The sequence below is a fragment of the Macrobrachium rosenbergii genome, chromosome 23 (genome assembly GCF_040412425.1).
Source record: "Macrobrachium rosenbergii isolate ZJJX-2024 chromosome 23, ASM4041242v1, whole genome shotgun sequence".
NCBI lineage: Eukaryota > Metazoa > Arthropoda > Malacostraca > Decapoda > Palaemonidae > Macrobrachium > Macrobrachium rosenbergii.
Genome location: NC_089763.1, coordinates 49,855,280 through 49,880,814, shown reverse-complemented (window position 1 = coordinate 49,880,814; position 25,535 = coordinate 49,855,280). Strand labels below are relative to the sequence as shown.

The 25,535-nt window shown below is 35.7% G+C and overlaps 1 protein-coding gene and 1 pseudogene across 1 annotated transcript in view; both read left to right on the top strand.

The window, feature by feature from the left end:
- mesh (sushi domain containing 2 mesh) overlaps window positions 1-7,584 on the top strand; it is a 76,036-nt gene extending 68,452 nt beyond the window's left edge. The window contains exons 22-23 of the mRNA XM_067125927.1: window positions 3,328-3,532; window positions 5,712-7,584. Coding sequence (XP_066982028.1) covers window positions 3,328-3,532; window positions 5,712-5,802 — 296 coding nt within the window. The 3' untranslated portion in view covers window positions 5,803-7,584. The remainder of the gene's footprint in view (window positions 1-3,327; window positions 3,533-5,711) is intronic.
- Window positions 7,585-10,343: 2,759 nt separating this feature from the next.
- On the top strand, window positions 10,344-24,278 carry LOC136851119 (uncharacterized; annotated as a pseudogene).
- Window positions 24,279-25,535: the final 1,257 nt, after the last annotated feature.

The following is a 25,535-nucleotide window of genomic DNA, read 5'->3' as shown; positions in this document are numbered from 1 at the left end:
AAACTCTAATAAATCTTATAATAATTGTTGTAAGAGTTTATATAAAGTCTTTGATAATGAAAAAAGATAATGAAAAAAGTAGGAAAAGATATTTAACCCACATGTAAGTAAAGCTGTTAAGTCAGTAACAATGGTTAAAATAAAAGAGGAGAAAACGACTAAAAAAAAAAAATTCCGCTTTGCATGAAGTGATCTGTCCTCACCTCTTCTGTTATAAAAGAGCTCTAGTTTCCCCTGACGGCCTCTTGGTACATTTTGTATCGTGAAAGAGTGATGCAAGCAAACTTCAATTCGTTTCACAACAGATGGATAAAGGTCAACCACTACTATCGCTTACATGAACCTAAGATAAAATTTGATAAGGTTTCCAAGTGTGATCAAACTCGATGCAGATTTAAAAAACCATGTTTATTCATGTGCATTAATAGTTTATGGGATTCTCTTGCCCTTCTGTGTTTTCGTTTTGTACGATAAACTAGTATGGTTTTAAACGATGTATTCGTTGCCTTAGCCATTAAATGAAGATATTTTTCTTTAGTCTAAGCCAGCCTTTCGTTTGATTTCCCTGTATGAAATTCATTATTCATGATCTGTATTTTTTTTTCAACTTTGTAATTATAAATAATCCCAGGAAATGAACACTGAGTTTATTTTTAATAATTTTCTTAAGAAAGGACTTATGTTTTATTTTCTTGCATAAAATGATAATCTTCTGTTTGCAACAGAAGTTGTTATCTCTAGAAAATTTTCGTTTCAAGGACATTTGAAAAAGGTAAGAATAATTTTTGTTTTTCACAAAAGCAGATGAAATTGTGGCACGCAGTCTAAATTTGCATCAGAAATGATTTCAAATTTCTTTAGCCGCCTCCAGAAAGGACTGATGATAAACTAGAAACGCACTTCCATTCCCTTGACAGTCCGTTTCTATTAGAAATCTTTGCACTGTATCAAAGCATTGTGAAATGCATTTGACGCTTCTTCGTCAGTTGTGAACAATGATTGCAGTTTGAGCCAAACCTATTTCTTGAATTTAACGGAATCCAAAATAATGTTTGCTTGTATGTCCTTATATGACTATACTATCAAAATTTTGTTTTTCATTGTTTGCTTTTGAAAGATTTGTTTGAAACTTGTTTTTTTCAACAAAAGATACGTATTATCGAGCGTAAATTTCGCGTTCTAAATCCATAATGTATCTTTAACTCAAAAATGACCTTTAGTTTTTAACATACGTCTCGAAACTCCCACGAGGGCTTGGAAATCAAAATAACAACCTTAACAAATAAATAATGTAAACAGTTAACCAAAAGATCTTTGCTTTGAGAGGGTTAAAGAATATCTTTGAACTCCACTGATTAGATTTTACTCCGTTTGTTGCGCCTTGGGATATGACCATGCCTTCAGACTGCTTTTATTAGACAAGAACGTGATATTACGGTCATAACCTGATTTTCTAAAAGAAAAACGTAGTCCCACTCATATAATCTGGAATTAATCTGCAGAGCATTATATTAAAGCCATAATGCCTCAGAAGCCAGGTTACCGGGACTAAATGATTTTACTCGTAGAACTGAAAAATCTGTAAAGAGAATCGTAGTCGTAGTCATGTAATAAACGTAATTAAGTAAATCGTATATTTGTAATGTTCTTAATCTGTTATTGAAGGAATTAATGATGATGATACCGTGAGATGTTTACGAGCCTGAAGGAGCCATACTAAATATTTATGATTCCAGTAAGTATTAAATAATATGACCTATACTGACCTTGTCAGGATGCAATTTCCTTTTCAGAACAGGATCTGTAATTACTTAACAAACGCGCTTCATAAGATAATGACCTTTGATCATTCAAATATTCCGATTAAATGGTCGTAAAACAATACAACCCAAGTCAGTATGATCGTAAACATAAATTTATTTCATGTAACATAAGGAAGGAGAGGAGCGCCTTCACTCACTTTTATAAGCAAAGAAAGGCGAGTAAGCAATAATTCACAGCCGTAAGACATAAAGTGGGACAAGGTTTTTCTTACATAAACTGACCAAGCGAAACGACAATTACTCTTCAAGGGATCACCAGGCATTCTGAGCATAATCAGTACCATTGATAATACTATGCGCTTCGTAAAATTCACCACTAATTTTTTTGTGAAAGCCAACTGGTATGGTTTCAAACAGTCTACTTTATCTATTACGAACAGTAATTATTAATTATTGTGGTCTTTTTAAATATTACGATTCATTTTAACAACGTTATAAAACTGTCAAGAAAAATTCATGACCAGTGATCATTTCCTTTTAGCGTATTAAACTATATGAGCCATAACTACCTTTCTGAAAATCCATCGTAAAGTATAAGTCATTATTTTCATAATTACACCGATCACGTTTTTAAAAATTCACAGGTCTATAGCCAGCAGTTACCTTTTATAATCCAGTTAGTCAACATGACTATGTCCAAAGTGCCTCTCTTGTAAGAGACGCATAGAGAATGTACTGTACTGTGCGCATGGACTCTTATGGGCTCTTTACTCTGTTAACTTTAGCCCAGATTTTCTTTTGATTTTCCTTAATGTGAAAAAAAGACCCTAGTTAGTATGGCGATTGCAGTAGACATTTACTGCATAAAATCAAGTTTAAACCATTTCTTAGTTAAGAGAGCGTAAGACCGAGTATTTGAGAGAGAGAGAGAGAGAGAGAGAGAGAGAGAGAGAGAGAGAGAGAGAGAGAGAGAGAGAGAGAGAGATATTCGAGGAGTCACTGAATTGTCCTGAGTAATGTTTCATCATTTACACTTTGAATTTCAAGATCAAAAAGTAAGTTATTCGATTGTCAAAAGTATGTACAAGATACATATACTCGCACTGATGTATTACATTCATATTGTTATTATTATTCCTTTACGTAAAGAGGAAGTCCACATCCTTAAATTGCATAGTTAAGTACTTCGAGAAATGAAAAAAGCGGCAAAAGAGATAGATAAGGGAAAATCTGACAACTACATTGGACTTTCCCTTATCTATCTCTTTTACTGCTTTTTTCATTTCTCGAACCACTTCCTTATATTGTATAGTTGTTAAGTGCTTCACATTATTATTACTGTTCCTCTTTACGTAAAGGAACAGTAATAATAATGTGAGTGTAATACATCAGTGCGAGTGTACTGTATATATCTTGTACATGTTTGCAACCTACAAGACGTGTGATTTTGCAACAGCACAATAGGTTCGATGAAAATATTGTAAACTTGGTAACAAATTAAATTTTCTGAAATTTTAGAATTTAAAACAATCCGCCCAAATTACCAATACCTTCATGTTCTCAGCTGAAACCGAGTACCTGGGCATGCAAGCAGGCATCACAGCTGGCACCGTTCTGGCCGTGCTGCTTCCTATCCTCATTGCTATGCTGTGCTACTCGTCCTATGTGAGGAACAAGCACAAAGAACGCGCCCAGTATCTGGACTCGGCGCTTTCCCGCAAGAGACGGGCTGGAAGCATGAGAGTCAACGCTTGGCTGGGTCGCACCAAGTAAGTTATTCACTCTTTTCACTTTGCACTTTTTTCTCACCCTGTGCTGATTTCTTTCTAGTGGAAATATTTTTTCTGTTAAATTGACCTTGTCTTAATTTCATGACCAGTGGAGTAAACAGAGCATGAACTAATATATATATGTATTTATGTATTTATATATATATATAGATAGATAGATAGATAGATACAGGGTGTAACACGAGTTGATGCAAATATTTTGGGAAATGAAAGAAAAAGTTATTCTGAGCAGAAAGAATGTTGTATAAACACATGCATTTTAAAGCTTCGTTTGTCGGTGAGGTGAATTTTAAAAATTTTTTCCTGTTCGGTGACCGTGTAATTTATTGTTATACTTTAACTGCTAAACATGCACACACAAATATATATATATATATATATATATATATATATATATATATATATATATATATATATATATATATATATATATATATATATATATATATATATATATATATATATATATATATATATATATATATATATATATATATTTGTGTGCGTATGTTTATCAGTTACAGCAAAACAACAAATTACACGGCCATCGGACAGGAAAAAATTTTTGCCAGTTTAGCAGCGTCAAACTCAACACAGAAAGAATTTCTTACTAACATACATTTTTTAGTTTTAAATCTCTATCAACTCTGGTATTTAGATATTGCAGCTAGCAATCAATTATGACAACGTTACTTAGAATAACTTCACATCATAAAACCTGAATAAATTTGACACGTCAGATTGAAGGTAAAGAACAGTACTTGTTTGTTCATCCTTGAAAGCATTTCGCACAAAATCTTGTCACTTCTGCTGAGATTGCTTTTGGCTCAGTGTGAGATATCACAGGCATTTGCAATAACTGAGTCAGTTTTGGTTTAATTGTCTTTCTGTCTGTTTGTCTGGTCGTTAGTAGGATCATGTAAAAACATACAATCAGATGTTAACGAAACCTGTTAAAACATTCTCTCGAAATGGATATGATTTGGGAGAAACTGGATAATTGCTAATAGTCTAAAGTCAAGATCATAGATTTTGGGCGGTTTACATGCTTCATGCTTCATAGCCACCTACAAGTGTGGTATCATTGACACATTAGTGAGTGTTAATGGCAATGTCTTTATAGTTAAGTATAAAGTATGAACTTTAAAGGACAATTCGGTGCCATATTTCGGAGGTCAGCGTTTTACAACCAACTGCAAATCCGTGATATCCTTTTTATACTTTTGAATTGTAACAGTAATTACCCAATAATTGTGTTTATCATGTTTGACCCTTAAAAGTTAGAGGTCCAGTTCAGATTGATCATCAAAGGCATCATAACCTACAGCATATTTTTCGGTGTCTTTTTCCTATTGACTAATGGTAATGGTAATTTTCCGATAAATTTTTTGCCATGCTTGACTTCTGAAGGCCAAAAGTCAAAGAACAGATTATAGTTGCCCAAGTGAGACTGTGTGCGCATAAACAAAAGAATGCACGCTCATTAATACCATGCATATATAACTGCTTGCATAAACAAGTAAGGGCAATGGGAGATTATATACCTCTTCCATTATTGTTGAAATAGTTACCCAATGTTTTGTATCATTTGTGCTTTCTTGCACGAATGGACTATAATGAAGCAATTAGAATGTTTACCCAATAATCTATCACTCGTCTCGCACAAATAGCCTGAAACTACAATTTTCTTGAAATATGAAGTTATGATAACAATAAACAGTGCGCTGGAAATGTGTAAATTCAGAACTAGTCTTGGATCAGTATTAAACTTTAATCACCTGTTCTATGAACAATGAAACCTTCAACAATCAGACCATAAAGATCCATCCACAAGTTTCCCCATGATCATTCTAATGAACAGACGGACAGAGGAATTTACACTTTGACCTTGGTTGAGGTTAATATAGGTAGGGAAACTCGTATAGATATTGATGGAATACATGTTTTATTTTTATATTTACATGGGTTCCTATAAGTCAGAACTTTTTATGACTTCATCGTGAAAGCCTAATTTTTCTGCTTTGTTATGAGCAAAAAACCAGACGAGAAAATGGTAAATAACTTGGGTAAGTGATAAAAAATTTCGAATGATAAATTTCGTAAACTGACGAAGATATTTTCCGTGATATTAAACGCAATTATCTTCATTTGTACTTAGAAACGACCGAGACAGCTCTCCAGAATCCGACGATGTGAGGAAACCGATGAGAGAAGCCGCCAACTCAGACGGAACCATTACGCAAGTTTAACATCGAAGCCTTTGCAAATACCGTGAGGGAATGCTTGTGTGTTTAACGGGACTCGGTCTCTTCAGCAAAATTGTTTCAGAGTTAAGAAAGCCAGCGCTCGTAAGGCTGACAAAATAGGGCCTTTTGAAATGAAAACTATTTTGTTACATATTTGTAACTGTCTGGGTTTTGTCTACCTGTGAAAAGACGGCTAGAAGCTACAATCAAACGATCCCTAAGGCTACCTGGCATTTGTTTTCGTTGGCGTCTTTACTTTACCGGTAACTTTTTGTCCCCACGTAATTTTGTAATTGCCGTAGACTAGATCCGCCAGAATCTGCCCTTGGGGTAATTGGCTGAGGAAAAATGTTATAATTATCCATGTCATAGGAGTACCTAACAAAGTATACTTTTTCATATCAACTCATTCTTTTATGCGTGTTAGCAAATGAAATTCTTAAGAAAATACCATCATGATCATGAGAAAAAATGCTGTCTATTTTGTCCTTTAAAAAAAATTACAAAGAAAGATTGGTTAATATTAATCGTCCCCAGTTGCTCAATGAAAATTGAATGTTTTCTTAAGATTTTCATATGCATTTAAATAATTAGCTTAAGATAAACTCGTATGTCTTGCAACGCGTTTAGTTTGGGTGTAGATATTAACTGCTTTCTTCTCAGGCATTTGAAAACATTATGTGGACATTAGGTTTGCATTATGCTCTATAAAAGGAGTCATTAAAAGCACAAGTTGTCTTCTGGATAGTATAGCAAGGTTAGTTTGATCTAGGCGTTTACTTGAACGAGGCTAACCTAAGCTCCTATTGTTTCTAAGCTATCTAGAAGTAATAATACATATTGCACATTAATAATACATACATACTGCACATTAGTAATAATACATATTGCACATTAGTTATCGTTTTTAATACAATCAGCGTACTCGATGAAACTTTGTATGGGAATGCGTTATGAACGTACAATTGGGATCATTATACTTTGTCTTGTCGCGCAACACCACAGCTCCAACGGGAAACTTGAATGACGTCACTGAATTTTCTTGCATACTTGTACAGTGCATGTCTTTAAAGTCGTCAGATATTTGGACCTGAGAGGAAGAGCAGTAGAATGTGTACGTTTCAGAACCTTTTTATAAAGTGCGTCAGTGATTTTGTGGTCAAAAATGTAAAATTATCGTAATATATTTTAAGCAATCAATAAATGAAACTAGATCCATGATTATTCTGTTTATGTCTTTGTCTCGAGTCCTTGATTTTCTTACAATGTTTCTTTTTGTTTTAAGTAGTATTTAGATGCATTTTGACGAGTTGGTTCATTAGAGTCTTCATTAAATTTGAAATTTTCCCTTTCTCTCAGCATAACTTGACTTCAAGGTTTCAAGTTAAGCGTCGTAATGTGAGCAAAATTTATGCGCCTCTACGCCCTTTAGGCATGCTCATGTTTACTGAAATAGTTTTAGTCTTTCTTGAAAAGCATCTCTTTGTTATGAAAATTTAGCTATATGTTTATGCGGTGTAAAATTTGAAGAGTTTTTTTTTTATTCATAGATTGAAAATGAAAATAAAAATTTTAATGGAGGTAACAACAAATCCCAGATTCACATTATATTTTTTTCTGGTATGAAATTATTACCAAGAAATAACCTATCCTTGTCACAACAAAACTCTTAAATTTAAACATTGCCATTTCTGCATCAGGAACGTCAGAACTCCGTCAAAATGCATTGCCTTTTGTACAATACTGAATTCTGTACAATTTCTTAATAAAATTCACTTGAGTCAGTTCGGCTTGTTTAACTCTGTACCTTACATTGCTCTGACTTTCATTGAATAATTTTAGTTTGTACTGATTTCACAGGTTTTACTCGGCTAAGACTGAACTTTTGTCAAGTTTGTGATTTTAACCAATTATGGAAAATGTCAGGAAATCATAAATATCATCCAGGTACATTTATTTAAAAGGTTTGGATAAATTTCTTCGACCAGGATTGGCTGGACATTCTAGGATTCTCACTGACTGGTATCAGCTGTTTCTGGAACAGGAATTACCTTAGTAATTCTCAGGTTGGGTTATTATTTGACTGCCTGATACTATCTGGTAATTAAAATTTTGGATATGTCCCTTTTTCTAGTCACTTAAGTATTTTCTTCTTTATCCTGATTCCACCTAAAAGTCACCTTCCTGAACTGAAACGTCCAGACACTTCATTAGCAGTTGTTCTGATATTTTACTCGTGTTTAATGATCAAGAAATCTTTTAATCTTACTGTAAACAACTGTAAAATAGTTTTACACAAATTTTGAAAGATGATTTGATTTTAGATACCAGTGACTCACTAGAATATTTCACTTACAATTATGAACCAACATTACAGTGTCTTAAGATTTCTTTGGATGTAGACAACTCGTGGTCTTATTGACGTTTCACTGATTATGATCAGCCCTGAATTAGTTTTGATCTTTCATTTTTTCAGCTGTTTTAGATTGACAAGTAGATAGTTAAACTGTTCCACTGTTTTCAATCACGTGTTACTGGTTTTGCTGATCAAGTTTCACAACTTTGGTACTCTCATTCTTACATAAATTTAGGCTCATTTGGGTCCGGCTAGCTGGCGGTGCATAAAAGGCTTAGTGGTTCTACCTCTTTTCTAATCTCTTTAATATTGTCTCCCTTTCTTTTTCGCTAATTCTATTTCATTTTTTGCACCCGTAACATTGTACCTCTAATTAAATTTTGTTAAAGTTATAAATTTGCCCCAGTTATGGATTCTGTGCAAGGTTGCAAATGCCGCTGACCTAGAAACCTCAGGAGAAAAAGTGAAATGTTTCAGGAATGATAAAACCAAAATTCGCGCCACTTTAGTCATTTCATCCAGCTATATAGAACAAAGTAATTCCAAGAATTTTACCGAGCGAAGCTGACTTTGGTCCTAACTCTGAGAAACGGAAGCAATACAAACCAAACAAGATGAAAAAAGACGAAGGTAACCGAGAAGCGAACGTAAAGCAGTTCTAAGAAAACAAAGCGGACGTAGCTCTAAACGTCATAACCTGGTGGACACAGGTAACTAATAACATTACGCGACGATAAAAACGAAAGCTTTTAGCTAATGGAAATCCAGGACCTGCTGGATCCAGCTAGCAAGATTCCTCGGACGTGGAAGCCAAGTTCGTATACTACAGTTTCACATTCTGTCATGCGATGAAGTAGGGGTTTCATCTATACCCAGAATGAAATGCGTTCTCTGTCCAACGTGGTTAACAGAGGAACGTGGATTCATATTTTCTTGTTTCATAATCAACAAGGCAATAGTAAAAAGGATCATCTTTCGTCACTCCTGAGGTTATCAACTTTTCCTCTATTATTATCAACATAGACAAAAACCGTTGCCATAGTAGGCCAAGTTGTTAGCATGGGTACAGCAACTAGGGACAAGAGATTGAGAAGGCAAGAGGTAAGAGGTTGTAGACTGAGCCAGCCTTGTGCGAGTACGAACACTTGCTCTGGAACAGCCCGTAGTGAATATAAATGAGGAGTTAATGCTTTCAGTATCCTATTTGCCTATTTAAAGCTCTTCATTTTTCGGCTGATACACATATTAGATGAAGTTTATTCATCATAGATATTAAGGCCTCTTCGATTTCCACTGACACTATGAGTAAGGTTAGTTGGTCGACAGATGACATTTTACACTGCTTTGTGTTTACTTTCTGTTTAATTTATTCATGGTAGAAAACATGAAAAGCAAGGAGGTAGGCATTCTTAAGCGTTTTACATATGTAATTTCATGTCTAAAAGTGACACTTCTGTTTGTTTTCTATACTGCAGGAAGCTCTTCACGAAAAATAAATCAAACAGACTCTTGGGATTCAAAGCTGCCGCTGTTTTTCTGTTTTTATTACGTTTCTGTTTTTCCAACATGTTTTCTATTTTCTCTTGACCACAAAACTTTTCCCCAGAGAGGAACCCAGAGCGAAATCTCTTGTCGATTTATCTCTTTCATTTATTTGTTAGGAAGTTCCTTTTTCCCGAGATCCATTAATTTCACCTTTACCTCACCTCCATTTCTTGGGTCCTTCGTTAGGAAAGAAGCTGATTGAACCTCTGATACTTTCAATGGGAAGAAATAACACCCACAAAATGTCGGTCTCCAGTCTGCTATGCATCTTTTACGGAGTTGAATATGTCTTTTATAAATGGAACTATTCTGCGAGAGAATGAAAATTGCCTTTCAGCAGAATGAAAAGTCCAATTAGTTTCGCTGAGAAAGTGTCAGATATTATTCTAAAATAATAATTTAATTGTTTTGTCGAAATCTTTTCCAAGTGGAGTTACATAAGATTCCATGTTTTGAGAATAGAAAAGTGAAATTGAAATGCTGCGTTTTTTTTAATACAATGCGATATTAAATGCTTCGTATGTTTCTAACAGTGCTGTTAGATAATCTGTTATTGCCCATCAAAGTTACTAAGATTCATCTAGAGTTATTTTGTAGTTTGGTCATTACTGTTTTTCAAGAGGAATACTGGTCAAACGAAAGCATGATGAAGGATCCTGAAGAAGTGAAAAAGGTATTAATTCATCCTACTGTGAGGTATTCATCGAATACTATAAAACTGAATCCTGAAGTCTGAATCCAGTGCATAAGTTAAACTAATCTGACATCGCGTGAACTCTGAAAACTAGAAATCAAGATGATCAGGTTAGATAAACAAAATAAAGGGAGAGCAACCAACGTGAGAATAGTCAGTCCAAAGAAAACACACCCGGCCGAAATTCCATACATCATAACCAGGTGGACACAACTAACAGCATTACGCGACAATGAATCCGAGAGCTCTTAGCTAATGGGAATCCAGGACTTCCTGGATTCTGCTAACACGATTCGGCGACCGTGGGAAGCCAAATTCGCAGATTGCTGTTTCATATTCTATTATGCACCTGGAATGAAACGCTGTTCTGAGCTAAGCTTTGTTAACTGAGGAAACTGGATTCCCATTCAATTACTCCATATTCAGCACGACGGAATGGTTTGACACCTTCCCTTGCAATTGTTAGCTAACTGAAATAGTTTTACCTCTTAATTTCTGCAACAACATTATTTCATGGTATAAGGCAATAAATCATTCAGAATCTTTTTTGCGGAAAAGTTTTAAAGGATTGAAGTTAAAAGCTGATTGGCAACAAGGAAAACGTGGTTTTAAAAGTAGCCTTGTGCCCCATGTAGATTCTCTCCTTTATTGTGTGTTGTATTTGAATCTGAATTCAGTTCAGTGTAATTTACGAACGCTAATATACCTCTCTTGAAAATTACCTTTCGTTATTTTGGCTCTTCATTTATAATGACGAACCAAGGTACAGCTCCCCACCCCCACAAAAAATGAAAGAGTAAGACATCTCTGATAAAAAGAATTTCAGAACTGATTCCTATTTTTCCTGGTCTCTCGCACGAAACGGTTATGAAAAAATATTTTTTCCTCAGCCCAAAACAGAACATATTTGAATTATTAAGGGAATTCAGTTTTTAGAACCTACGCCAAAGTACTCCACCTTTTTCCATAAAATAAAACGTTATATTGTAAGTTTGAGTGATGCAGTTTGTAATTTCATGACAAGACTTCCCCCTCAAGAGTTAAACGTTAAACATTCAAATGGGAAATGGCCAGCTCTATAGGCTCTTATAAACCAGTCAACACAGCCCTCAAGTCTTTTATAATATAAAAACGAAAAATGTCTTGTAACCTTACGCTGATTTATCCAGCACCGCTCAGCCACGATGATCTAAGGAAGACAAAACTGGTCTGACAGTTCCGATGCCCAGTTCGAGGAATCTACATAATTATATTGGGATAGCCAGTGTGCCTCTCCAAAAGGACTTCGTGCAGCACCTGAATAGGTGCCGTCAGATCCACTATCATGAAAAGCTTAATACTATATCAGCGAGCGAGACAGCTCTTATAGATTTTTTTCCGTCTCTTAAATTACTGCGAGGACTCGCCATATATTGCAAACATTTTGCAGTGCAAAGAGATTTGGCACCACCGATAATGCTACAATAAATATTTTTACTGTTAAATCATTTTTACCTAACATGCCGCTTTTCCATCTAGTTGCATAATCTATTTGAAAAATTAATAAATATAAAAGGATAGCCTATACTGGGAAGACTAGTATACAAAATATCAAAATTCAGCAAACTTTAAGAATATCGCCCAAACGAAAATGAGGATTTCTGCTAACAGAGGAAATGCTCAAATGTGGAAGAACAGTCTCCACATTATTTATTAACTGTCATAAACCAAAACTAATGTCCGAACTATCAACAGTGTTAAACGACTTACAAATCGAATTCTACATTCTCATGAATAAACGGAAACACACACAAAAAAAATAAGTTTAAAGATTTAACGAGGGAAAACGATTACAGTGATTTTTCTAAACTGTAGGAAGCGAACAGTGAATGAAACAAAAATACTTTAGATTCTTAATTTGGAAAACCTATGGCAAATGGAAAGGTATGACGAAAGATTTAGGGATCAGAAAAGTGGGGAACAGCGAATGGTGGATAAAGTGAAAGACAATCCGATATACATTGCGGAATTTGTCTGTGCTCGTTGGGTGTATCGAATCTGGATCTATAGAGCAAAACAAATAGATTAAAAAGGGGAGGCAGGATTCACCCACCTCTAAAATGGTTATGCGACGCTGAAATGAAAAGAGTAACCGAACAGATTGATGGTGGCAGGAGAGAGAGAGAGAGAGAGAGAGAGAGAGAGAGAGAGAGAGAGAGAGAGAGAGAGAGAGAGAGAGAGAGAGAGAGCATAGCCTTACCATTCAATACCGATAACTTCGAAATACGAGAACTGCGCTTCTTGCGATGTTCTCGGAAAATGCAATCAGAAATCTCATTTTATGGAAGCATCGCGAATATATCTGCACAGGGAACCAGAAGCAAATATTCATCCGGTACGATGTATGTGATCGTAGGGAGAACAGATTATTATAGTCCTTTTTCAGTCGAATAGAATAGAATATAGAACTTAGGCCAGAGCCCAATCGCTGGGACCTATGAGGTCATTTAGCGCTGAAAACGAAATGGAAGTAAAATGTTTGAAAGGTGTAACAGGTGGAGAACCTCGCAGCTGCACTATGATCAATTGTTAGGAGAGGATACAAAGTAAGATAGAAGAAAGAATATGAAAGGAGGTACAGTTAAAGTAGTGAAAGGGGTTGCAGCTAGGGGGCGAGGGGACTCTGCAAAGAACCTTAAGTAATGCTCACAGTTCACCGCATGAGGTGCACTGACGGCACTAACCCTCTGCGGAGCCTTTTCTGTCGAGAGCATGAAGAGCATTCAATAATGATATGGAATAAACGTATCTCCAGCCTCTTCGGATAGGATTCAAGGAAAAGAAATTTAGAGTTTGAAAAGTATGCCTTCAGTGTGAGATGGTAGATAGGATTGAGCATCATAAGATGCTAAAATTAAGTCTTGGGAAAAATAAGTAATTATTCACCATGCTAAACGCAAAATAGCAGACTCATATTAGATACTATACAACGCTGACATGTAATCTACAGTAAAAGTGACACGGGCATCTTATAGTGTTTGCATGGTCTTCCTATCAGGACTCTCTCGACCTCGTACGATACCCTAAATGGAAAAGTAGCCAAGTTCTTAGTACCACTACTTTCTCCTCTTAAATCAAATAACTACAGCCTAAATAATTCCACTTGTTTCAAAGAAGGATTTCAACTTGTTTAAGGTCAGCTTGGAAAGAATCGTTATATATTAATTTGCCTTTAGATAAGATCATTAAAATGATTTTATACAAGACTTTTATCGCACCTGACACCATTCTTAGGCATTAAATCGGATTTTAAGATGTTACAATTGGCGGTGCTGATGTCCTAACAATAGGTCCCCACTGGGTCTCACTGTCGTTAATACGGTCATATGCTCTTTTTGAAGACTGGAACATTTAAAATCACCAACGTTTCTGGAACACAACTGTCTCATTTTCAAGACTGAAAAGACAATGCATACATACATACATACATATATATGTATATGTATATATATACATGTACATATACATATACATATATATGTATATATGTATATTATACATATATATGGTATATTACATACAACTAAAAAATCAGATAATGCACTGGGATGAAAGTTTCGACCTGCAGTACAATAAATAATAACATTAGAAAAGGTATTTGAAGTGTAAGCTTAATCATCTATAAAAAGTAAACCTGTACCCGAGTACATTAGCAATGACAACAATTTAAAGAAATTAATTGCAACTCCAAAAAAATCTATAAGAAGCAAATTAGTTGCTAGTATAGCAACAGAGTTAACCAAGGCCTCACTGAGGATAAGTAAATGGACATTTTGTACATAATCACATACAGCAGCACCTCTACTTATTAACATCTTACGGCTAGGCTAACAACATTTGCAGGTAGTCTGGTCTCTGACCTAAATTAACCTGTAGCTTGCACTAAACATTCAGTTTAGAAGAATATCACAACTTTGCAAGTTTCTGAAAATACACGATGGCAATCAAATAGGAAATACATGCTTAGCTGGTCTGCTAGTATAGTGGTTAGTGTCGTTGAATACCACGGATGGTGCAGGTTCGCGTCTCCCCCAGGGCGATGAAAATTCATTGGCTCAGATACTGCTGCAGTGTAGGGTCTGCGGTGGGAGGTTGAAACCAACATTCTTTGGAAGCTTGAATTTCAAGTCAGTCGCCCCTGTGTGCTTGTTTCCATGTGAATAGGTTTCATCTACTGAAATAACAATAAATAGTAATAATTTGAAAAATATTGTAGATGAACCGATATTCTGGCCTAACTTACTAAACATCACCACTAGCACCACTTAATACGGCATGATGAACATCAAGAATGGTACTCACTTCAATGGCCCCACTGTCGCAAACCTACAGTAGAACCCCAGCAATCCGGCAACAACAACATAGCCATAATGTCACCGTTGCCCCGGCTCACAATAAGGATGCACACGCATCTTAAACATTCCGGATGGCTATCAAAATAGCAGTTCGTCTGGGCAGCTTACAACAACATCCTCTCTCGTTTTTGCGGATAACAAAAGTCGCTCAAGATGCGCACCTGTGCTCGAGTCCTAAAATTGCCGTGCTAGGCGGGAATCGCACTTTGGTCTACGTTTAATATTTATCAAAAAGACACTCAGTTACCTGATAATATAAATGATAATAATTATCATGCAAATAATACAGTACATGAATAAAGATACGAAAAAATGTGATGGAAAATTTAAAACTAAAATAAAATATGTATTCTCAAATACAAGGGGTGATCCACGCTTATTAGTACAAAGGAGGAAAGTAGCAAATAAGTAGGTCGCTTAGGCGTGCGAGGGGAAGAGTTATGTGGCAGACGACTAGGAGTTGAACTAAGGAACAATCTGTTTAATTACCAGTATTCAAGAATAGTTAAAAGTTGGTCATCATATTTATATTATGTTTACATTTATTTTTGGAGAATTCAGGGTTTAATTATTTGACTCCAGTTCCTCACCCTCAACAACCTCCGCGTGCACCAGAGGTCATTAAAAGGACCAGTCTTTCATGAAATTTAAATAGAAAGCCCATAGCCAAAGGGTTTAATATTAATAGCCGCAATATGATGACATGATTTTGTATGATTCAGCTCACGGTACCCTTTTTTGCATGAGCGGAAGGCTGGAAAAAGAGACAACTATGGTTCCTAGGTACAGCAAACATGGGAAACTCTCTCTCCCTGTCCCTCTCTCTTAGTATATGCTTGATGCTGGCTCATATATACTCCTAATAAAATGCAGGAAAGGGCAGTATAAAGCAGAGGATTTAGCAGAAATAAACACCCTTATAATGCAACACAAATGAGGGGATCACTCAAGAGAAGGCATACCCTGAACTTTAGAAAAAAATTTGTTATTTTCAGTTTATATCTAGCAACTAAATCTTAAGGCAAATAACGTGGTAATTGTGAAGGATGTTAAATTTGAAAATTAAAAATAGTTCTCAGGTGAAAGAATATAAATCCAAAGAACATTTGTTAGCTATTGGTGTAGTTTATATCCTACATAAAAATCACCTAGAAGAAGTCATAATGCTGATCTTGAACAGAAACGATCAAAAGACAACTGATAACAATTATGATTTTTGACAAGAACATCTCATGGCATCAGGAATGTCATCATGAAAGAATTTTTGAGCAGTGAAGGGAAAAAATTGATAAGGCAATCCAAAATTCCAAGTAGGATTTGTCAGAGCTCATAGAACAAATCAGCTGGATGCAAAGTACAACAAACAAATTAAAAATGGGAAGAGAGACATTAAAAAGGTTAGGATATTTCGAAATGAAAAGAATAACAGAACACACTGATGGAAGGAGAGAAGAAGAGAAGTAAAGGCGTAGAGAAGTAAAGAGAAAATAACCTTATTCAATGTTGACAACTTCGAGATATGAGAATGGCGGTCCTTATGGAGTCCTTTGGAAACGCTCCCAGAAATCGGATTTCGTGTAAACACTTCCAGTACTTCAGTGGGAAGATTTTCATGAAAAAAAATTCGAGTACTTCGGTGAGAAGATTTTCATGAATAAACTCGAATATATCAGTGGGAAGATTTTCATGAATAAACTCGAGTATATCAGTGGGAAGATTTTCATGAATAAACTCGAATATATCAGTGGGAAGATTTTCATGAATAAACTCGAATATATCAGTGGGAAGATTTTCATGAGAAAAAAAAACTCGAGTATTTAAGTGGAAAGATTTTCATAAAAAGCTCAAATATTTCAGTGGGAAGATTTTCATGAAAAAACTCGAGTATTTCAGTGGGAAGATTTTCATGAAAAAAAAAATTGACTATATCAGTGGGAAGATTTTCATGAAAAAACTTGGCGTGTTTTAATGGTAAGATTTCCATGAAAAAACTCGAGTATTTCAGTGGAAATATTTTTTATGACTAAATTTGAGTATTTCAGTGGAAAGATTTTCATGTAAACAGAGTTTTCCAGTGTAAACATTTTCATGGAAAACTCGGGTATTTAAGTGGAAAGATTCTCCTCTCTTTACCTTGGAAAGAACCAGAAAGAGAAGCATCTCTTGGGGAGAGGTTAAATCCATTGAGGGTCAAGTGGTATGAATTCAATCAGCCTTCTGGATTCATTGACATCCATCATGATCAAAGTTTGTTAAAATCATATTAAGATACTTTCCTGTGTATAGCTTCCAGTTAAAAGTATCACAATAACATTTATTGCAGATAATTTGCAGAAAATAACAGTAGTTCATTGAGAGCGCAATCCTACTTTTTGTAAAACACTTTTCAGGGCGTGAAGGTTCGGAAATGACCTGGTTTTATGTGTTGTGATGAAAATATGGAATTTCCGCATCGCCCTCCGCCCTAATTTTCTCCTCTGGATCTCTTGGCGAATTAGATTTTCCACACAAGGGACAGGGATTATACTTCAAAGCCGTGTCCTATTTTCCGGCTTTGTTGCGACTCAGGTATTTCAGGTTATTTTCCAAGTGTTGTGTGACGTGATTTGAAGTGTCTGTTATTCACCTTTTGTTTGGTTTGATTTACTTTTTGTATTTTTTATTCAAAAGTTTCCAGGTTGCTGATTTCAAACACATTACAAAAACAGCATTTAGGTTGACATTTGTTTTGTTTACAATCATCCTTCAAAATATTATCGTTTGGTCAGTTACTGAGAGAGAGAGAGAGAGAGAGAGAGAGAGAGAGAGAGAGAGAGAGAGAGAGAGAGAGAGAGAGAGAGAGAGATCGGTTAAAAGATTTCAGGAGTTTTGCTCGGATACTGGGGTCATGTTGAAAAAATAAATTATTTTTGCCTTAGCGTCATATGGAATCGCCGGCCTGTCTCCATGTTCTGTATTTCCATTCCCAGTCCACCCGGCACACCCCTCCCCCCTTTTTTGCCGAGTTTATGCATTTGTTTAGTTATTTGTTTATTTTTACAGCCGCTTTTGTTTCTGCAGCTGTTTGTATCTCCATTCACTGACTTCGTAGCTGCTGAAAAAAAGATTTATAATCCCTAGTTGAAAACTTGACTGGGATTTTTGAAATGTTTTGCATAAATCTTTGCCTTTGTATCCCTTTGTGTTAGTTTTCGAATTTAATGATCTGTAATAAATATTTTTCAAGCAAGTTCTTTTTTTTTTCTGTGCACATCGCCATAGAACACTTTTTTTTTTTATTATCTGTGCAAAGTGATATTTATAAAGAACACTGAAACAGTGACCATAAGATCTTCAGTTTCATATCTGTGGGCAAAATAAAAAACAATGAGATTATATTTGTATGAAACAGAAAAATTTGGGATCAATTAGGCTACAGAAAAGGAAGCTAAAGTGTAGGCAATACGAGGCTATCGGAGAAGAATGGAAAAAGGAAATAAGAGGCATTAATGTTTGCTTTCATCTCATATAGGCATATATCAATATTACAGTCATATGGTCTATAATTCTCTGATCGTCGATTTATGAATGATTTTTATTCTATTTTCTTCCTTTTTTTGATCGTTTTTATAAACGATTGTCCTAATATCCTAAGGATAATGAATCTCCCTGAATTTTCAAGATTCTCTCTCTCTCTCTCTCTCTCTCTCTCTCTCTCTCTCTCTCTCTCTCTCTCTCTCACTTTTAAAACGAAAATGCGAATCTATCTAGAATCTAAAATAAAATATATATATCTGAATAGAAAAAATGGGGAACAGTGGTAAAAAATGAAATTCGAAAGCACAGGAGATTAATTGTTCATTACCCACCTCTTTACCTCTCTCTCCTCTTTTATTTCTTTTATGTCTTTCTGTTTCCATTCTCTATTTCTCCTTTCAGGTGGAATTCGAATACGCCCTCAGTCTTCATTATATCCCTTCTGTTTCGTAACACGAGTGAAGTATATTTCACTGGGTTTGTTTTTTCGCTTCTCATCAAAGTAAATCTTTCTCTTTTAGGTAAAATTGTGCATAACAGCGTAAAAATCAATATTTGATATATATATATATATATATATATATATATATATATATATATAATAATATATAAATATATATATATATATAAAATATATTATAAACATATATATATAAATATATTATATATATAAATATATATATATATATATATATATATATATATATATATATATATATATATATATATATATATATATATATATATATATATATATATATATATATATATATATATATATATATATATATATATATATATATATATATATATATAAGAAAAATAACAAAGAACGTCAGAAACGAGCAAATCGTTTGCATGTCCAGAACATATCTGAGAACATCAAGATTGCAAATAGTGTAAATATTGCGAATGATTGAATCTAAGTATGTATGCATGTATCTATGTATACATGCAAGATTACAAATAGAGTAAATGTTGCATGTATACAGTATGTATGCAAGATTGCAGATTGAGTAAATACTGGGTGTATGTGTGTATGAACGCATACATGCAAAATTGCAACTAGTGTAAAAATTGTATGTGTGGATGTATGTGCATGGATATATGTGATCAGTATGCAAGACTGCAAATAGTGGTAACATTGCATGTATGTATGTGTGTATGCAACACTGCAATTGCAAATTGTGTAAGTATTGCAAGCATGAAAAATTCAAAATGTAAAAATTGCATATATATATTGCATGTATATATATGTATGCTAGATTAGAAATAGTGTAAATGTTGCAAGCATACAATATGTATGTATTGAAGTATGTATGTGTGATTATAATAATTCATACACGTATTTACTTATGCAAGATGGCAATTAGAGCAAATATTGAATGTATACAGTGTATGTATGTATGTATGCAAGATTGCAAATAGTGTAAATATTGCATGGCTACAGTGTGTATGTATGTATGCAAGATTGTAAACAGTGTAAATATTGCATGGATACAGTGTGTATGTATGTATGTATGCAAGATGGCTAATAGAGTAAATATTGAATGTTTACAGTTTATATATGTATGTATGCAAGATTGCAAATAGTGTAAATATTGCATGGATACAGTGCGTATGTATGTATGTATGTATGTATGTATGTATGTATGTATGTATGTATGTATGTATGTATGTATGTATGTCGCAGCGCAGGGATAATCTGCAGAACGGTGGTGTCGTTTACTTTTAGTTTCGGTCCGATTCCTCCAGTGGATTTTTATTCTAGTGGGAGGCTGGATTAACTAAGTCCACACCCAGCAACCAAAAAACATTTTCGTACTTTTCAGTTTTGCTGGTAGTTTCCGTCGAAGGTTTCCATTTTTTGTTGTCAGATTTTTCACTGTTCTTGTCGACATATTGTCCTTTTTCCCCATCCTGTTTTTTTTTTTTTTTTTTTTTTTTTTACTGAATATCAAGTGTCCAAGATTTTGAGGTGAATGAAAACCTGTTTTAATCGTAACATCCGGTAGGTGTGAAAAGAATCAGGCTCGTGCTAGTTCGAAAATTGCTTAGTTTTATCTATCATAAACTTTTAATACCCATTTTCCTTCTGCTTTCCTTGATTATTGCTGTCATGAACATTTCATAATAGAACTTAAACATCTTCCATTTCCAACGAAAAACTCAGCAAGTGTACTGCTAGTGCTTATTGTTTTAACAATAAGATTTCGAAAACCTCAGACTATAACCTCCATAACCATCGATTTGCAAGTTATCAATTACAACCGTGAAACTTGGAGACTGATGAAGGAAACTGATTGGTCATTACTGGTATCTGTGAACGGCGTACTGATTAGGATATGATGGCCTCTGCTTGCCACTGAGACGAATGGTAATGAGTTTGGAGAAATGACAGGAACGTTAAAGCCTTATGAGGTGGGTAGGATTATTAATGATACAGATGATGGAAATGCTGGGGGATTAAAAAGGTATGGTAATAAGAAAGGAAAAGTTCGGTGTTAAAAATGCACGCAAGAAACAGAGCTTGCATTGACCTGAGAGTAGGACATTTGCTGTTCATACTCTTACCAAGGGGAAATATACCTGAAACTTATGGAGATATATATGAAGAAAAATGATTGGATGGGACCGAGTACTCTTTAACAGGAGGATGAAAAAACTTATTTTCTTTTGAAGAATAAACCCCTAAATTAAAGAAACATCGAACTTATTTCTTTCATAGATTTACCAGCGCTGACGAACACTTAGTTCTTCAACGGTTATTTTGCTTGGGAGCTACAACGCGATATTAGTCTGTATTGGGATGCATTAGAGCAAGAGCTCATGCCAGCACAAGGCTGGCTTGATATACTGTAATACTTCAAGCTTCTCATAACTGTACTAAAGAACTGCAAAAGAAAACCGAAATATTATAATTATAGCCAGCATGTAAAGACTTTCATTTTCGAGTGATACGATTAGGAAAACTTACCACAGTGACCAATGGAGCAGATTAATTCATATTTAGCGCTAGATTTGCAAGGAATTCCAAACGATAAATATTTCTCCAGAATAGGCGCAGGAGAATAGTTAAGAATATCAGCTGAACGGGGCTGATGAGTGTCTGGAATCCTTTGAATTGTTTGGTATTTTACTCTACTCAGAAACTCGTTGAGTAGAAAAACAAGTAAAATTGTGCCGAAGTTTCTTCTGTGCAATCGAGTTTTCTGTACAGCAAGTAATGCTGTATAGAACTATTAGCAACGACCTCGCAACGCTCAGTTACTCCCCCGATGCAGTTGAGTGATGGTGAGTCTCACGCCTCCGGAAAGCGCTGCCAGACGCACGAAACATGGCTAAACTTAACCTTATATCAAATAAAAACTACTGAGGCTAGAGGGCTACAATTTGGTATGTTTGATGATTGGAGGGTGGATGGTCAACATACCGATCTGCAGTCCTTGAGCCTCAGTAGTTTTAAAGATCTGAGGGCGGACAGTAAAAGTGCAGACAGACAGACAAAACCGTCACACTAGTTTTCTTTTACAGAAAACTAAAAAGGGATAGAAAATATCTTCGTATTCATAAAGGACATCGTTTGGTTTCTTTTAATGTCTCCTACTATGGGTTTCACAGACAGTGCAAGTGCGATTTTTTGCAATTATTCTGTAACGAACACTCGTATCAGTACGAGATTTTGCTATAGTGTATTACACCCAGTGAGGAAATTTATAGGAGTATCATGAATCATTAATTGTTAATTATAAAGACACCTGCCCCTATACCAAAGGGCAAAGTCTCAATCAGCCAGTCACAAAAACGAATAACCATATACAAAAGCTCCACCACCACCCCTCCTTCCTCTCCTTTCTTCCCTCACCTGCCCTCCCCGCCCTTCAAGCTCTCTCTTTCTCTCTCTCTTTTTTTCTCTCTCAGAAGGTAGCTTAAGTTTCAACTTATTTTGTATGATTTTTTTAATATCAAGCAAGCTATCTATCTATCTAACTATCTATCTATCTATCTATCTGTCTATCTATCTAATTGTAATTTATATTGTTGTAGCTATGTAACGATTCAATCGGTTGTTACCTATCAGATGACTGATTTCTTTATGCATTGATTTGCTCATTTCTCTCTCTCTCTCTCTCTCTCTCTCTCTCTCTCTCTCTCTCTCTCTCTCTCTATGATAGTGGTTATGTAAATAATTATTAGATTGAGATCTATCTGAAGGGTTTCGCAGTACTTGAGTGATAGACACTATGACTGATAGGAAAATGACTGTTGTACCTGCGTTTGCTTACCTTTTTCGCAAACCTCATTTCTACTCAGGGCATTAGCCATCTACTGGTATTACGAGGGTGAGCTTGAAGAAGTGATGGCCACCTCAGAACATAACTGTCCGTATGGTTGCAGAAATAAGTTTGTCACCCAACTCTTCAACTTTTTTAATAAAGAGAAAGCTGACAATTGCCTTCAGATTCGTTTGAATAGGTAACTTGTTACAGTTATTCTATGAATTACAATAAATATTGACCCTTTCCACAGGACATTCATCAGAGTTAAAGCCTTGATTATACTGATGCACGTATTTTCAAGTCATGGAAGTTCAAATTTTATTTTATATGATACATATCTATATAAATCCTTTCCTTCATATAGGCCCTACCACCGTGTTGCAGCAGCCTTGAGGATGAAAGTGGGGACGGTGCATTCGATTGTGTATCGCAGGACTATAGGCCACGGCCCGTCACACCACCAACGCCTCCAGCACAGTCTATCTTTGACAGTTTCTCTGTAGGAGCCATACGTCGGCACATCCATACAAAGTTTGTTGCCAAGCAGGCTTTTACTCTCGCATCCCTGGCACAGAACCTAAAGGAAGAAAGTATCATCCTTGAAAGTACCTCAAAGATTTCGCTATGGCGCTTACTCCACAAAATGGGAATCGAGTATAAGACCACTCAGCGCAAGATGTATGTCAGGAAGGAGTCGATTGGCATCATGTGCCAAAGGATACGTTCCCTGCGGGACCTTCAAAGACACAGGGAAGACGGCAGGGAGGTAGTGTACCTGGATGAAACGTGGTTCACAACCAGAATGAGTCATAACATGGAATGGGTGAATACCACACAGCCAAATACCAGTGCCAATTACAGCCGTCAGGTGCCACCACGAAACGTGGTAGTCGCAGGTGGTACAGCCGATGGCCTCATTGAGGGCTCCTTCCTCTGCTTCCCTGCTAAAAATACCAGCGGCGACTACCACGGGGAAATGAATGGCGAAATGTTCCTACGGTGGCTAACAACTCAGCTCCTGCCATTCCTAGAGGAGCCTTCGGTATTAGTGATGGACAATGCTCCATACCATAGTATAATGACTGAAGAGAGTCGTTGTCCCACCACTGCTACCAGGAAATCTGACCTCATTGAATGGTTACAGCACAGAAATATATCCTTCCCGCAGCATGCTACAAGACCTGAACTCCTCTACATATGCCGTCAAAATAGGCCAGAGCCTGAGTACAAGGTAGAGAACACCATTCGGGAATGGGGTCACGAAATCGTCCGCCTGCCGCTCGCACACCCCGAGCTCAATGCAATCGAGCAGGTGAGTGGACACATGAAACGATACGTGCGCTCCTCGCTCCAACGTTTCACCCGAGCAGACCTGCAGGCGAGATTGGAGGAAGCAAGGCTCTCTGTCACTGGCGATGTATGGGCAGGGGCAGTACGTCGAGCACGAGCTTTTGAGGACAGTTATCGTTCAACAGATAACATGCATGATAGTATTGATCCTGTCATTATTAATATTGACAGTGACACTGACGATGAAGTTGACTTGCTCTTGGAAAGCGATGAAGAGTAAAAAAAAAATAAATAAAAATAAATAAAAATAAAAAATAAAAAAAACCTTCAAAGAAAATTAAATATGAAGGATTATATCCTGCCCACATTCGAGTCCCGTTATCGATGGATACAAATATTCAATCAAATTCAATTCAGTCCTTACAGAGCGTTATAAGTTTTCATGGGGAGGGGGCCCCGAATATATGTGATATTAGGTGAAATAAAAATTTTCTCATTTCCTATGAATGCCTATCATCTACGCTCATACCCAATACCGAAATAAGCAATGATATAATGGTGTAGTACAATTGCATATTGTTCAAAGACATTATATTATGATTTATATATATATATATATATATATATATATATATATATATATATATATATATATATATATATATATTGCTATTTAGCAAACACTTTAAATTTAAGAAGCATGGAGGCAAAAGGAAAAAATGGTTAAGCCTCTGTACCACTCCCCACATTTGTAGAAACTGACAGAAAGGTAGAGAGAGAGAGAGAGAGAGAGAGAGAGAGAGAGAGAGAGAGAGAGAGAGAGAGAGAGAGAGAGAAATCAGTGTATAAAATAGGAACTGGGTTACATTTATACAACAATGTCAATTATTATTAGATAGATATACAAAATTGGTTTAAATCAAAGCAAGAAAGAGAGAGAGGAGAAGGAAGGACGTAGGGCAGATGCGGGAAGAAAGGAGAGGGGAGGAAGAAGAAGGGGTTGGAGGTGAAGGGGATGGTAGGTAGGCGCAGCTTTTCTAAGCTGGTGTTTGTTTTCTTGCTTGGCTAATGAGTTTTGCCTCTTGGTATAGGTACAAAAGTCTTTATTATTTACAATAAATGATTGATGATACTCCTATAAATTTCCTCACTGGGTGTAATACACTATAGCAAAATCTCGTACTGATACGAGTGTTCGTTACAGAATAATTGCAAAAAGCGCACTTGCACTGTCTGTGAAACCCATAGTAGGTATTGAAACCGGTTTTGTCACCCCAGTCTTTCCATATTGATAACTAATTTCATTGTTATAACTACAGGCACCGCAGGAAAAAATAAATAAGTAAACCGTAGTCACAAGTGCCTTATGTCCACGTATTCTTTCAAGCTCTCTGGAATAGTAACACCAAATCCAAAGATAGCTGAGGCTCTTCATTAAGAATGGAATGAAATATACTGTTATTTATTTATTTTTTTTTGGTGAATACAGCATTCGCAATAATCACTTTTCCACGAAACATTGACAGCATACTTTTGTTGACGGACTAAATCGTGAATTATTCGTAAAAGTATCATAGTTGTTAATATTACCTTTAACAACCACCTGTATTATATGGGAGGTAAAAACTGATAAAATTGCATTGGCTCGGATGAGAAACTGA